The sequence below is a fragment of the Salvelinus alpinus genome, chromosome 16 (assembly GCF_045679555.1).
Source record: "Salvelinus alpinus chromosome 16, SLU_Salpinus.1, whole genome shotgun sequence".
In the NCBI taxonomy this organism is placed as follows: domain Eukaryota; kingdom Metazoa; phylum Chordata; class Actinopteri; order Salmoniformes; family Salmonidae; genus Salvelinus; species Salvelinus alpinus.
In genome coordinates, this window is record NC_092101.1 from 29,623,485 (window position 1) to 29,640,128 (window position 16,644).

The window sequence follows — 16,644 nt, forward strand, 5'->3', positions numbered from 1 at the left end:
TCCTTTGCGTCCTACTCGTTAATGAAAAAATCTTTGTCCAGTACGAAGGTGAGTAATCGCTGTCCTGATATCCAGAAGCTCTTTTCGGTCATAAGAGATGGTGTTAGAAACATTATGTACAAAATAAGTTACAAATAACACAAAAAAACACACAATAGCACAATTGGTTAGGAGCCCGTAAAACGGCAGCCATCTCCTCCGGCGTCGTGGTTAGCTAGAACTAGTTCTACTGTACTGTTGCAGCTATAAGCACTTCACTGCACCTGTTATAAACACCTGCAAATCTGTGTTAGCGAGCAATAATCTTTGACTTGATAAAAATGTTGAGGCTTGAATTAATTAACTTTTAGTTGGTACTCATCCCGGATCCGGGAGCACCCCCCACAGTAAAAAAGCTGACTAGCATAGCCTAGCATAGCGTCACAAGTAAATACAAGCATCTAAATATCATTAAATCACAAGTCCAAGACACCAGATGAAAGATACAGATCTTGTGAATCCAGTCATCATTTCTGATTTTTAAAATGTTTTACAGGGAAGACACAATATGTAAATCTATTAGCTAACCACGATAGCAAAAGACACAACTTTTTTTTCTCCACCATTTTCTTCCTGCATCAGTAGCTATCACTAATTCGACTAAATAAAGATATATATAGCCACTAACCAAGAAACAACTTCATAAGATGACAGTCTGATAACATATTCATGGTATAGGATAGTTTTTTTTAGAAAAATGTGCATATTTCAGGTATAAATCACATTTCTACATTGCAGCTGCAATCTGAAATAGCGTTGGAAGCAGCCGGAATAATTACAGAGACCGACGTCAATTACCAAAATACTCATCCTAAAACATTTCTGAAAAATACACAGCATACAGCAATCGAAAGTCACAGATCTTCTGAATCCAGACAATGTTTCAGATTTTCTAAGTGTTTTACAGGGTAGACACAATATGTAAATCTATTAGCTAACCACGATAGCAAAAGACACCACTTTTTTTCTGCACCATTTTTTTCCTGCATCAGTAGCTATCACTAATTCGACTAAATAAAGAAATATATAGCCACTAACCAAGAAACAACTTCATAAGATGACAGTCTGATAACATATTCATGGTATAGGATAGTTTTTTTTAGAAAAATGTGCATATTTCAGGTATAAATCACATTTCTACATTGCAGCTGCAATCTGAAATAGCGTTGGAAGCAGCCGGAATAATTACAGAGACCGACGTCAATTACCAAAATACTCATCCTAAAACATTTCTGAAAAATACACAGCATACAGCAATCGAAAGACACAGATCTTGTGAATCCAGACAATGTTTCAGATTTTCTAAGTGTTTTACAGCGAAAACACAATATATCGTTATATTAGCATACCACATGAGCTAACATCACCCAGCATTGAATCAACCCAAAAGGGTCGATAACGTTATTGCCACCAAAATATATTAATTTTTTCACTAACCTTCTCAGAATTCTTCAGATGACAGTCCTGTAACATCATATTACACAATGCATATAGAGTTTGTTCGAAAATGTGCATATTTAGCATCAACAATCTTGGTTATGCAATGTAATCTGTCAAAACATGGCATGCATTCGGGCCGGCGCCATCTTAGAAAGGCACCTATGTTTACGATTATTTATCGATTAGATTGACTAAAAAAATACAGGTTGGACAGCTAATGAAAGATGCATTGGTTATTAATGCAACCGCTGATTTAGATTTTTTAAATTAACGTTAATAGACATACAGTGTGCGTTACAGCCAGACTAGTGCCGCAATAATGGCCGAAAAATGCGTTTACATTTTTCCACATAAATACGGAATAAAATCATAAATAACTCTTACTTTTGGACGAGCTTCCATCAGTATCTTGGGCAATGTGTCCTTTGTCCAAAAGTATCGTTGCTTTGTTGTAAAACGACCTCCTCAACTTCAGAACTAGCAGCTAACGATAGCTACACGACACACACATGCCCAAATCGTCAAACGCAATACTAAGGAAATTCAGAAAAATAGCAATATACTCGCATAAACTGATATAAATCGGTTTCAAATAACTTCGTTATGATGTTTCTAACACCTATATCGAACTAAATCACAGACGGATAGATCTTTGATCAATAACGAGAGCTTGTGAGCATGCGATTCTGATGTCCTCCCTTGCGCCCTGGCGAGCGTCAAAAAGATGGGTCATCTCACTCCATTCCGTTTTATAAACTCTGAGAACCACCTAGAGACACCATTCCACTTCTCATTGGTTACTGACATCCAGGGGAAGGCGGGTGCAGTTCATGTCAAGCCATAGGGCACACACAGAGTTTAAAACTGATCCGAGATCAGAGACTATTTTTCAGAGCTTCGCATGTCCTGTCATGAGTTTCGCTGTAGAAAGAGTTCTGGTTCACCCACAGACATAATTCAAACGGTTTTAGAAACTAGATATTGTTTTCTATCCAATAGTAATAATAATATGCATATTGTACGAGCAAGAATTGAGTATGAGGCAGTTTAATTTGGAGACGATAAATGCTAACGTTGAAACAGCACCCCCTATATTGAGAAAAGGTATTAGCAATTAAGCATGTTGGCTTCGAAGTACTGCATCTCTCTTCCCATAACAAAAGTGATTACCTGGAACTAAAACTCTGGGGCCACAACATCAAAGCCACAAAATTGGTCTAGATTAGAGGAAGTGTGAAGTAAATACTGAGATAATGATACCCAACTTGAATGCCCATGCAAACTAATGGCTATCACTGTTCTGCTTCATGATTTGGCTGCTCTAGCAACGAAGGAGTTACCTGGGCAATCTCAACTGCAGTTAGTTACCAGAGCTTAATAAAACAATAGTAGCACCAGTCATATGAATAGCACATATAAGCATAAAAAATAAGGAAATTAAACATTGAGGATAGATTATGAAAAATAATAAGAATAAAGATAATTTGATGTTTTAGCTTTGTTTCAGGTGTTAAATCCTTTACTGAAAAAAAGCAGGTACCTGGTGCAAAAGTTTAGTTAATCTGGACCATATGTACCACTTGAACATATTACAAAATAATCAAGAAAGTACATGGTTAATATGACTGTCTTGAGTATACCATGACCTAAATTAAATAGCATTTGGGATGTCCTCCATGGTTGCATAAGGTGTTTCTAGATGTAAAAAGTAGAGAACATGCCTAGTAGGCTATACCAAACTCTCATACTGTATGATTTATGCACAAAAAAAAGTTTTTTAATGGACTTAACCTTAGCACTTTGGGGCTGCTCTAATACAGGACTAGTAAAGGCCCAGTGCACTACTTTTGTGAAAAAAATGAAAACTGAATGTATTAAAGTGTTTACCAACATTTCTAACTTGAGTCTAGACCACTTCAGTTTTTACATAGAAATAAGTTGCATTTGCAAAGTATTTCAAGAAACTGGAAAACATATATCAAGCAAGTATTTTTATATTCTACAAGTATTATCAGATTTCTGTTTTGTACAGATAATGAGAATGACAATCACATGGAAAGGGACAGTGCAAAAACATCTCTTACAAATTCCAACTATTGAATCCTGCGAGATACTGTTCTTAATAATACAACTACCTTTTTTGCCAACGCAGAGATTGTAACGATTGTCTATTTCGTCCTCCTCATCGGACGAGGAGAGGCGAGAAGGATCGGACCAATATGCAGAGTGGTAAGTGCTCATGATGATTTATTAAAACCGAACTGAACACTGAAATACAAAAACAATAAACGATGTGCAGAAAACCGAAACAGTACCGTGTGGTGAAAAAACACTAACACGGCAACAAACACCCACAAACCACACGTGAAACCCCGGCTGCCTAAGTATGATTCTCAATCAGGGACAACGATTGACAGCTGCCTCTGATTGAGAATCATACCAGGCCGAACACAAACCAACATAGAAAAACACACATAGACAACCCACCCCAACTCACGCCCTGACCATACTAAATAAATACAAAACAATGGAAAATAAGGTCAGGAACGTGACAGAGATGCTGATAAAATGTATCTACATCGGTCTACTAATACTAGTAATGTAATTGAAATGCTTGTTATTGTTGATACCACACAACCCGCACCCTCCCCTGCCCACGAACAACTTCTATAGATGCAGTTCAACACAACATCACCACCTGTTGATCTTAGTACTTCCACACAATACCCTGATGCATTGGACGTTCAAGACATTCAAATGCATGTCTTAAGCCTTCGCTCAACTACCGAGCAATCCGCGGCATTTAGATGTGCGAGCTGTTTAGAGTAGACATTGGCACCGCACTGCAATATAGTGTACAGCTACACAGTGGTGGTGTCAAGCAATCTTTAAGTCATACAGCAGATTCTCAATTGGATTGAGGTCTGGGCTTTGACTAGGCCATTCCAAGACATTTAAATGTTTCCCCTTAAACCACTCAAGTGTTGCTTTAACCTTATAATTAGGGTCATGGTCCTGCTTGAAGGTGAATCTCCGTCCCAGTCTCAAATCTCTGGAAGACTGAAACAGGTTTTCCTCAAGAATTTCCCTGTATTTAGCGCCATCCATCATTCCTTCAATTCTGACCAGTTTCCCAGTCCTTGCCGATGGAAAAACATCCCCACAGCATGATGCTGCCACCACCATGCTTCACTGTGGGGATGATGGGGTGATGGGAGGTGTTAGGTTTGCGACAGACATAGCATTTTCCTTGTGGCCAAAAAACAACTTTTTAGTCTCATCTGACCAGAGTACCTTCTTCCATATGTTTGGGGAGTCTCCCACATGTCTTTTAGTGAACACCAAACGTGTTTGCTTATTTTTTTCCTTTAAGCAATAGCTTTTTTTCTGGACACTCTTCTGTAAAGCCCAGCTCTGTGGAGAGTGCGGCTTAACGTGGTCTTATGGACAGATACTCCAATCTCCGCTGTGGAGCTTTGCAGCTCCTTTAGGTTTATCTTTAGTCTCTTTGTTGCCTCTCTGATTAATGCCCTCCTTGCCTGGTCCATGAGTGTTGTGGGCAGCCCTCTCTTGGCAGGTTTGTTGTGGTGCCATATTCTTTCCTTTTTTTAACAATGGATTTAATGGTGCTCTGTGGGATGTTCAATGTTTCTGATATTTTTTTATAACCCAACCCTGATCTGTACTTCTCCACAACTTTGTCCCTGACCTGTTTGGCGAGCTCCTTGGTCTTCATGGTGCCGCTTGCTTGGTGGTGAAGCTTGCTTAGTGGTGTTGCAGACTCTGGGGGTCTTTCGGAACAGGTGTATATATACTGAGATCATGTGACACTTAGATTGCACACAGGTGGACTTTATTTAACTATTTAACTAACTTCTGACGGTAATTGGTTGCACCAGATCTTATTTAGGGGCTTCATAGCAAAGGGGTGAATACATACGCAGGCACCACTTTTCAGTTTTTTATTTTTTAGAATTTTTTGAAACAAGTAATTTTTTTCATTTCACTTCACCAATTTGGACTATTTTGTGTATGTCCATGACATGAAATCCAAATAAAAATCTATTTATATTACAGGTTGTAATGCAGCAAAATAGGAAAAACGCCAAGGGGGATGAATACTTTAGAAGGGCACTGTATTGCACTTTGTGACATCGGATGGTGTAAAAAGGGCTTTATAAGTACATTTTATTGATTGATTGATATTGTAGCCTAGCCTACACATTCTTTTCAGCAGATTAGAACTTTGTATAGTTTATACATCGTTCAGGGTGTAGAGATAGCCTGTTGGTTACCCTGTACCTGGACATTTTTAGTTAATCACTGAAACCTAATGAGGAAATTGGATATTTGTGCGCTCAGCATCAGGTTGCGTTCATCTCAATAATTAATCTATTGGACCGGGCACAGCACGGAGACATTGGAAAAAAGTAAATTAACAGCGATTTCTTCATGCACAGATTGATAAGTGACCTCGTTGTTGGCTAAACAAATTGTTAGACATTACGAATATTTTTTCAATTAAAGAATGACACTTGTTTTGATCAACTATATGATTTGGGAACGTTAGTTCAATAGTCTAGTACGGCTGTTTGTATATGCTCGCTAAATGGCTTGTTATTTTCCAAGAGCCTCGAGTCATTGGCTCAGATAAGCGCTGTGCTAGTCATATCTTGTCATCTCAGCAACTGTCATTATGGAAATGTCGAGGAATTCCTTAGAAGTATGCAAATAAGCAGTGTCATTTTCTAAGAGTTGGTTTTGCATAGACCTACTCTGCCTAGCCTATGCAGAGAGGCGTTTGTCATACATTTTTATGTCAACAATTTTTATCTCAACATTTGCATTCAAACTCAGTTTGTTAAACCTTGGAATGGTGTTTTTTGGTGTTTTGGTGGGGCTTCATGTACCACGTTATTTAATCAATACAAATATTTAATTTGATGTGTATGTTTTGGGTCTTTGCCCATAACTTTGCACATTTTGATGTAAATGTTTGAGGACAGGGTTTTGCTCATTCTGGATTCCATTAGAATGACAATCGCAGAGAAAGGGACAGTGCAACAACTCTTACAATTCCAACTATTGAATCCTGCAAGATACTGTTCTTAATTATACAACTACCTTTTTTGCCAAAGCAGAGATGCTGAACAATTGTAATTGTCTATATTGGTATGTTAATACTAGTAAAGCCACTACTTTTGTGAAAAGATATTGATAAAAAATGATATAGTATTATTATTTATTTTTTCAGTGCTTCCCGCGGCTATGCTTCTAATGCAAAGTATTGCTGTGAAGTTCTGGCATGCATGGAATGTAATTGAAATGCTTATTATTGTTGATGCCACACAACCCGCACCCTGCCCACGAACGACCTCTATAGACGCAGTTCAACACAACATCACCACCCGTTGATCCTAGTACTTCAACACAATACCCCTGTGCAATGAGCGTTTAAGACGTTCATCTGCATGTTTTAAGCCTTCACTCAACTGCGGAGCAATCCGCGGCATTTACAAGCGCGAGCTCTTCAGAGCAGACATTGGCACTGCACTGCAATATAGATGGAATTGTAATAATGGAATACCACTGGGTACTGTTTTCTGTCTTGTTGCAGTTATCCTTCCAAACAGGTAAGACATAATATTGGTCAACATTGTCTCTCTGCCAACAGTTGTGGGGGTAGTTGTTGTTTTACATAAGTTTATTTTAACCACTTGGTGATTGATCACACTTCACGAACATGATCACCTTGGTCACTGTACTAAATAGATTTGTTGCCACTGTTTTGTTCATTATTATATATATATTGGTGCGCTATAAATATGCAATTTCTACAGTTAAGAATTGTATTGTAACCTAGCATACACTTTTTTTCAGCAGATTAGAACTTTATCGTTCAGGATGTAGAGATAGCCTGTTGGTTACCCTGTACCTGGTCATTTTTAGTTAATCACTGAAACCTAATGAGGAAATTGGATATTTGTGCGCTCAGCATCAGGTTGCGTTCTTCTCAATAATGAATCTAGTGGACCGGGCACAGCACGGAGCATTGGCAAAAAGTAAATAAACACCGATTTATTTATGCACAGAATGATAAGTGACCTCGTTGTAGTCTAAAATACTTGTTAGACATTACAATTAGGAATATTTTTTCAATTAAAGAATGACACTTGTTTTGATCAACTAAATTATTTGGGAATGTTAGTTCAATAGTCTAGTACGACTGTTTGTATATGCTCGCTAAATGGCTTGTTATTTTCCAAGAGCCTCGAGTCATTGGCTCAGATAAGCGCTGTGCTAGTCATATCTTGTCATCTCAGCAATAACTGTCATTATGGAAATGTCGAGACATTTCTTAGAAGTAGGTAAATAAGCAGGGGCATTTTCTAAGAGTTAGTTTTGCATAGACCTGTGGGTCTGTAGCGTTTAATATAATTTTTGTGACCATTAGCCTAGCCTATACAGAGAAACTTTTGTCATACATTTTCAAATCAACAATTTTATATCAACATTTGCATTAAATCTCCGTTTTTTAAGCCTTGTAATTGTGTTTGTGTTAGGCCTTCATGGACCATATAACACATTTTTTATAGAACTTACAACATGCCTCACCAGTGCATTTAATGTCTCACCTATAATTACATGCCTCACTTATAGATTTCATTTAAGGTTTATTGAGCAATATTGAGTTGTCAATGGTAGGCCTAACTCTGCTTGTAATTGCTTACATGGTTGAATAATCAATCCAAACAACACCCACTTGAAATCAGGCAAAGGCAGATAAATAATGTCAGTTATCCTGTGAAGTGATGCTTCCTGAAATAGAGGAATGCTTTCGTCTATAGAGTGGAGTAGAGTGGAGGGAATTTCCCTGCACAACTTGGTCAAAGCATTTCGTATTATTCTGTACGTAAATCCGAGACACTCCACTTATAAAAATATAAAAACAGAACACCAATCTTCACTTCTATTACACTTTGGTTCCTTAGGATTGAACATTAACACGTCGGCCCATTCCTAATTGGACTTTACTTTACGTATGGTTACATTAATCAAATCAAATGGTATTTGTCACATGCACCGAATACAACCTTACAATGAAATGCTTACTTACAAGCACTTAACCAACAATGCTTTAAGAAGTTTTAAGAAAAATAAGTCTTAAGTAAAAAACAGAAAATATAAATAACAAATAATTAAACAGCAGCAGTCAAATAACAATAGCAAGGCTATATACAGGGGGTACCGGTACAGAGTCAATGTGCGGGGCCACCGGTTAGTCAAGGTAATTGAGGTAATATGTACATGTAGTTAGAGTTAAAGTGACTATGCATAGATAATAAACAGAGAGTAGCAGCAGCGTTAAAGAGGGGCCTGAATAGCCCTTTGATTAGCTATACAGGAGTCTTATGGCTTGGGGGTAGAAGCTGTTAAGAAGCCTTTTGGACCTAGACTTGGTGCTCCGGTACTGCTTGCCATGCGGAAGCAGAGAGAACAGTCCATGACGAGGGTGGCTGGAGTCTTTGACAATTTTTAGGTCCTTCCTCTGACACCGCCTGGTGTAGAGGTCCTGGATAGCAGGAAGCTTTGCTCCCATGATTGGGAGTCCCAGTGAAGTACTGGGCCGTACGCACTACCCTCTGTAGTGCCTTGCAGTTGGATGCCGAGCAGTTGCCACAGCAGGCAGTGATGCAACCAGTCAGGATGCTCTCGATGGTGCAGCTGTAGAACCTTTTGAGGATCTGAGGACCCATGTGTAACAGTATAACTTTATGGCGTCCCCTCGCCCCGACACGGGCGCGAACCAGGGACCCTCTGCACACATCAACAACGGTCGCCCACGAAGCATCGTTACCCATCGCTCCACAAAAGCCGCGGCCCTTGCAGAGCAAGGGGAAACACTACTTCTAGGTTTCAGAGCAAGTGACGTAACTGATTGAAACGCTATTAGCGCGTACCCGCTAACTAGCTTGCCATTTCACATCCGTTACACTCACCCCCCTTTCAACCTCCTCCTTTTCCGCAGCAACCAGTGATCCGGGTCAACAACATCAATGTAACAGTATAACCTTAAACCGTCCCCTTGCCCTGACCTCGGGCGCGAACCAGGGACCCTCTGCACACATCAACAACGGTCGCCCACGAAGCATCGTTACCCATCGCTCCACAAAAGCCGCGGCCCTTGCAGAGCAAGGGGAAACACTACTTCTAGGTTTCAGAGCAAGTGACGTAACTGATTGAAACGCTATTAGCGCGTACCCGCTAACTAGTTAGCCATTTCACAACCGTTACAAATGCCAAATCTTTTCAGTCTCCTGAGGGGAAATAGGTTTTGTAGTGCCCTCTTCACGACTAACTTAGTGTGTTTGGACGATGATAGTTTGTTTGATGTGGACACCAAGGAACTTGAAGCTCTCAACCTGCTCCACTACAGCCCTGTCGATGAGAATGGGGGCATGCTCGGCCCTCCTTTTCCTTTAGTCCACAATCAACTCCTTTGTCTTGATCACGTTGAGGGAGAGGTTGTTGTCCTGGCACTACACAGCCAGGTCTCTGACCTCCTCCCTATAGGCTGTCTCATCATTGTCGGTGATCAGGCCTACCACTGCTGTGTCATCGGCAAACTTGATGATGGTGTTGGAGTCATGCCTGGCCATGCAGTCATGAGTGAACAGGGAGTACAGGAGGAGCCTGAGCATACACCTCTGAGGGGCCCCCGTGTTGAGGATCAGCGTGGCGGATATGTTGGTACATACCCTTACCACCTGGTTTCGGCCCACCAAGAAGTCCAGGATCCAGTTGCAGAGGGAGGTGTTCAGTTCCAGGGTCCTTAGCTTAGTGATGAGCTTTGAGGGCAGTATGGTGTTGAACGCTGAGCTGTAGTCAATGAACAGCATTCTCACGTAGGTGTTCTTTTTGTCCAGGTGGGAAAGGGCAGTGTTGAGTGCAATATAGATTGCATTGTTTGTGGATCTGTTGGGGCGGTATGCAAATTGGAGTGGGTCTAGGGTTTCTGGGATAATGGTGTTGATGTGAGCCATTACCAGGTTTTCATAGCACTTCATGGCTACAGACGTGAGTGCTACGGGTCGGTAGTAATTTAGGCAGGTTGCCTTAGTGTTCTTGACCAAAAACTAATGTAGGGTGGATTGGTGGGCATATGCTGCGAATGTCTATCAACCTAAAAGTTGCGAGTTCGAATTTCATCACGGTCAACTTTAGCATTTGAGCTAATTAGAAAGTTTTTAGCTACTTTGCAACTACTTAGCATGTTAGCTAACCCTAACGTTTTACCAAACCTTCACCTAACCTGCTGCCTGAACGTCTATCAACCCAAGGGATGCGAGTTTGAATCTCATCACGGACAACTTTAGCATTTTAGACAATTTTGCAACATTTCAATTTTTACTGCGTTTAACTACTTTGCAACTACTTAGCATGTTCGCTAACCCTTCTCCTAACCCTAAACTTAAACCTTTTAGCTAAACCCTTCACCTAACCTTAACCATTTTAGCTAATCCTTCTCCTTCCCCTAACCCAAACCTTAATCCTTTAACCTAACTCCTAAACTTAAACTTAACCCTGACCCCTAACCCTAACCTCTAGCCTAGCTAACGTTAGCAGGCTAGCAAACGTTAGCCACCTAGCTAGAATGTAATACATATCATTCATTTAGCAAATTTGTAACATATTGTACGTTTTGCAAATTAATAACATATAACACGTTTTGCAAATTCATTACATATTGTACTTTTTGCAAATTCGTAACATACAGTGCCTTGCAAAAGTGTTAATCCCTCTTGGCGCTTTTCATATTTTGTTGCATTACAACCTATAATTTAAATGTATTTTTATTTGGATTTCATGTAATGGACATTCTCAAAATAGTCCAAATTGGTTAAGTGAAAAATATATATATATTTTTTTAAAGAAATTCAATTTTTTGGGGGGGGGTAGTGCATGCATATGTATTCACCCCTTTGCTATGAAGACCATAAATAACATCTGGTGCAACCAATTACCTTCAGAAGTCATATAATTAATTAAATAAAGTCCCCCTGTGTGCAATTTAAGTGTCACGTGATCTGTCACATGATCTGAGTATATGTACACCTGTTCTGAAAGGTCCCAGAGTCTGCAACACCACCAAGCAAGCAGCACCATGAAGACCAAGGAGCTTGCCAAACAGGTCAGGGACAAAGTTGTGGAGAAGTACAGATCAGGGTTGGGTTATAAAAAAATATCAGAAACATTGAACATCCCGCGGAGCACCATTTAAATCCATTGTTAAAAAAAGGAAAGAATATGGCACCACAACAAACCTGCCAAGAGAGGGCCGCCCACCAAAACTCATGGAACAGGCAAGTAGGGCATTAAGCAGAGAGGCAACAAAGAGACCAAAGATAACCCTGAAGGAGCTACAAAGCTCCACAGCGGAGATTGGAGTATCTGTCCATAGGACCACTTTAAGCCGTACACTCCACAGAGTTTAGCTTTACGGAAGAGTAGCCAGAAAAAAGCCATTGCTTAAAGGAAATAAATAAGCAAACACGTTTGGTGTTCGCCAAAAGGCATGTGGGAGACTCCCCAAACATATGGAAGGTACTCTGGTCAGATGAGACTAAAATTGAGCTTTTTGACCATCATGGAAAACGCTATGTCTGGCACAAACCCAACACCTCTCATCACCCCGAGAACACCATCCCATGGTGGTGGCAGAATCATGCTGTGGGGATGTTTTTCATCGGAAGGGACTGGGAAACTGGTCAGAATTGAAGGAATGATGGATGGTGCTAAATACAGGGAAATTCTTGAGGGAAACCTGTTTCAGTGATTTGAGACTGGGATGGAGGTTCAACTTCCAGCAGGACAATGGCACTAAGCATACTGCCAAAGCAACACTCGAGTGGTTTAAGAGGAAACATTTAAATGTCTTGGAATGGCCTAGTCAAAGCCCAGACCTCAAAAAGCCCAGACCTCAATCCAATTGTACGCCAGCGGATCCCATCCAACTTGAAGGAGCTGGAGCAGTTATGCCTTGAAGAATGGTCAGAAATCCCAGTGGCTAGATGTGCCAAGCTTATAGAGACATACCCCAAGAGACTTGCAGCTGTAATTGCTACAAAAGGTGGCTCTACAAAGTATTGACTTTGGGGGGTGAATAGATATGCTTAGATACGTTTTTATTTTTTTGTGTGATATTTCTTGTTTGTTTCACAATAAAAAATATTTAGCATCTTCAAAGTGGTAGGCAAGTTGTGTAAATCAAATGACACAAACCCCCCCAAAATCTATTCTAATTCCAGGTTGTAAGGCAAAAAAATAGGAAAAATGCCAAGGGGGTGAATACTTTCGCAAACCACTGTATCATACTAAATGGGTGATGGACATCCACAAATTAATACATACCATACAAAACGTAACAAGCAATGCAATATGGGGTGTCTCAGATTTACGAACATAATAATACAAAGTGCTTTGAGTCCAGGTTGTTCTGCATGGTGGGCTTTGGCTGGTTGGTGGTCTGTTAAAGAGAGCAGCGCACAGTACGTTGTACCTGGCGAGTCTTTGTCCTGGACGCAATGCCCAGGTAGGCCAGTTCTGCCTACATCTCACCTGTGCAGGGGTTGTCTGCTCTGCAGTTTATTTTGTGTTGCCTGTGGGTGATTTTTCTTTTCCACTGTTCTAACCCATCCTCTGCCAAATTCTATTTAGGCTTTATTCAAAGTGTTCTAGTTGACTATTTCATACCGTAACATTTCTGTCGGGTTGAGAGCCGAAGGGCACATAGGGAATGGGACGGGAGATAACTTGTTTGTCGTTCAAGACAAAATCAATATGACACTCCTCCCGTGCTGATATTGCTGCAGGTAGATTTCAAGTTGTGCCAAGAATTGTACATGGTGCATTGTTTTACATCTTTGCCAAAGCGATAACTCACCTGTCATTTTTCAGTCATAAAGTGTTGTCAATATGTTGCTAGGAGTGCTATGATAATGATTTGTATTAATATCAAAGTGCATGCAAAACAAGCTCTGAGGGTCTTGTCTACCCGTCCTTAGTGTTGACATACATTTCTAGCAGAGGAGGCTGGTAGGAGGAGCTATAGGAAGATGGGCTCATTGTAATGGCTGGGATGGAATACATTAAATTAATGTTGTTTCCGTATGTTTGATGTGTTTGATACTGTTCTATTTATTCCCTTCCAGCCATTACAATGAGCCTATACTCCTATGTCTCCTCCCACCAGCCTCCTCTGATTTCTAGCCGACTATTACTGTTGAAGTACCTGCAGTGCACTCTTTGCTGTTAATGATAGGCACTTGTACTTACTTATTTACGCCATTCTGTTAAACGTGTGTTATATGGCGCTGAGTGAGGACTGTGGCGTTTTGTGATTACGTTTTCAGTGACTATGTGCATGATATCCAGAGCCTATTTGATCTATACTTTAATGACCATCCCAACCATGTTACTACAGGTAGCGCCAGACCCACCATCACCCCCAGAGGCCTCCACCTGGTCATTCCACTCAACATCCCCTTCAGCCTGCTTTGCCAGGGTGACCAGGTGGTGCAGTGGAAGCGGGAGGATCGCCCCAAACTGAGGGGCGAGGAGCGGACTAATGGGTCGTCCGTCCTGAAAATTCCCAGAGCTCAGCCTGGCCACATGGGCCGATACATCTGTCTGGAGGAGAGAACCGGAGAGCAGAGCTCTATCTACGTCTACGTCAAAGGTGTGTTTCTTTCTGAGTCAACATTCATAGCCCTGTTTGCATGTGTGGGCATGTATGTGGGAGTTTTTATGTGTATAAGGCAGTGGCTCTCAATCCTGGTCCTGGGGACCCAAAGGGGTGCACATTTTGTTTTTCCCCCCTAACACTACACACCTGTCTCAAATCATCAAAGCCTGATGACGAGTTGATGGTTTGAATCGGGTGTGTAGTGTTAGGGCAAAACAAAAAAGTGCACCCCTTTGTGTCCCCAGGATTGAGATCCACTGGTATAAGGGTATGAGTGAGTGCGTGAGTGAGTGAGAAAGAGTGGGTGGGAGAAAGTGTGCATACGAGAAAGGTAAGCCTCTGAGAGGCTTGTGAACATTTATTTGAGGCAGAACAAGTAATGAAATCTTTTTTTGGAGGGGCACTGTGTGTGGGTATGTTTGTGCATGAAGGTGTTTACTGGATTGATCAGTCTTTGGATCAGTCTTTGGATCGTGCCATGTCCATATGGCAGTGCATCTGGGCTCCTGAGGTGCGCAGCGGTCTAAGGCACTGCGTCTCAGTGCAAGAGGCATCACTACAGTCCCTGGCTTGTATCCAGGCTGTATCACATCCAGCCATGATTGGGAGTCCCATAGGGCGGCGCACAATTGGCCCAGTGTCTTCCGGGTTTGCCCGTGGTAGGCCGTCATTGTAAATAAGAATTTGTTCTTAACTGACTTGCCTAGTTAAATAAAGGTTAAATAAAAAAAATAACTGCTTATTTCTTGGAAAGTGCCTACAGTGTGTGTGTGTGTATATGTGTGTCACTAATTGATTGATTGTTGGCTAAAGATCAAACTGGATCTGTCTCCATGTTTGAATAACATAATTAGCACTATCTCCTAATCTCTTCTCTCAGTACTATACATACAGCACATGTACTCTGGACATCGTTCCATATATCTGAGACTGTTTTCATACCACACTGTTGATTTAAAGTCATTTTTTTGGGCAGATCCTGATAATGTCTTTAGAAAGACCATTGTGTTCAGTATCCTGACTCGTGCGGGAGACAGTGCCTCCATCCCCTGCCTAGCAACCGACCCGAGAGTGGTCAACCTGCGCTTGGAGCCATGCCATGGCGGTGCCCTCCCTAATGATCTCGACTATGCTGCCAGCCTGGAGCGGGGCATGGTTATCTATGACACTAAGAAGGCCTTTGAGGGCTGTTACATCTGCACTGGCAGACTGGGCGGTGCCCGCGTTAAATCACACAGCTATGATCTGACTGTGCGACCAGGTAAAATAACATTAACTGTGCGTGCATCTGTGCATGTAGGCACTAACACAATCACTCCTGTGTTTGTGTTCTGGGATGTGAAGTACTGTATCCGTGACATAGTTTATTTGATATTCTCACATGTTTTACTCAGTCCCAGATGTGCCCCCTGTGATTGAGTTGCGTGGGCCCAAGAGGGTGGTCCTGACGCGGGGCCAGAATCTCACCCTGACCTGCAGCACCACCAACGTCAACGGAGACATCAAGCTGAAGTGGGCCGCTCCGCCGGGCACGGTGAGAACCCTTTGCCCTCTCTCTGAGGGGTTGGCCAGCGAGGCTGGAGGGATACCTATAGGACAGCTCTCCAATAGACTGATTGGAAAATAGATTTTTACTGAAATAGAGCAAAAGTTAAATGTCTTTTTATATTTTCTAGAGAGTCCAAAATGTTCCAAGTCTGAAACATCAGTATCTTGAGAAATTAGTGTGATGTTCAGTTGGCTGTGTTTGTATGTTTACTGAGTCTCAGGGTCCTGAGGTGTGTGCGTGTGTGTGTGTGTGTGTGTGTGTGTGTGTGTGTGTGTGTGTGTGTGTGTGTGTGTGTGTGTGTGTGTGTGTGTGTGTGTGTGTGTGTGTGTGTGTGTGTGTGTGTGTGTGTGTGTGTGTGTGTGTGTGTGTGTGTGTGTGTGTGTGTGATGTAAGCCCTCCTGTCCCCCTGCCCGGGGAGGGAAGGAATGCAGCCCAGACCAGACAGGGTTAATCTCTATAGATCTCTGGGTGTTGATTGACAGGATGCCGTGTGGGCTTCGTATCCACAGCAACCGGCAGTGGAGAATGGCTCACGCATCCTGACTGAGCCCATCACACACGTCCGCAGCGCTACACTCCAAGTCAACTCTGTCGGGACACAGAATTCTGGGAGATATCGATGTGAGGGTCAGAATGAGAGGGGGATCAGCTCTGAGTCAATCTGGCTGGACGTCTATGGTGAGTATATGGCATTGCAGTGCACTTCTGATCTATATTGAAATTCTCCATTTGAATGGGTTGTATTATGTATTTCCTTAACGTGAAACTATCGCAACACTCATTTGAAAATGTAAGTGGAAATGGAGTGGTTTTGTTAAGAAGAGTCAAAGGTATTTTCATGTGGGTGACTGTCAATGTGTCTGACCTGTGG

General features: G+C 41.6%; 1 protein-coding gene across 3 annotated transcripts in view; it reads left to right on the plus strand.

Annotated features, from left to right (window-relative positions):
- The first annotated feature begins 6,894 nt into the window (after positions 1 to 6,894).
- The window catches only part of LOC139541313 (mast/stem cell growth factor receptor Kit-like), a 44,209-nt gene continuing 34,459 nt past the window's right edge, over positions 6,895 to 16,644 (plus strand). For 2 of the 3 annotated variants that reach the window (XM_071345824.1, XM_071345826.1), the window contains exons 1-5: positions 6,895 to 7,112; positions 13,964 to 14,218; positions 15,201 to 15,485; positions 15,619 to 15,758; positions 16,256 to 16,451. In XM_071345824.1, the coding sequence (XP_071201925.1) occupies positions 7,058 to 7,112; positions 13,964 to 14,218; positions 15,201 to 15,485; positions 15,619 to 15,758; positions 16,256 to 16,451 (931 nt within the window). In that variant the 5' untranslated portion in view covers positions 6,895 to 7,057. The remainder of the gene's footprint in view (positions 7,113 to 13,963; positions 14,219 to 15,200; positions 15,486 to 15,618; positions 15,759 to 16,255; positions 16,452 to 16,644) is intronic. The other variant, XM_071345825.1, reaches the window with a different exon arrangement.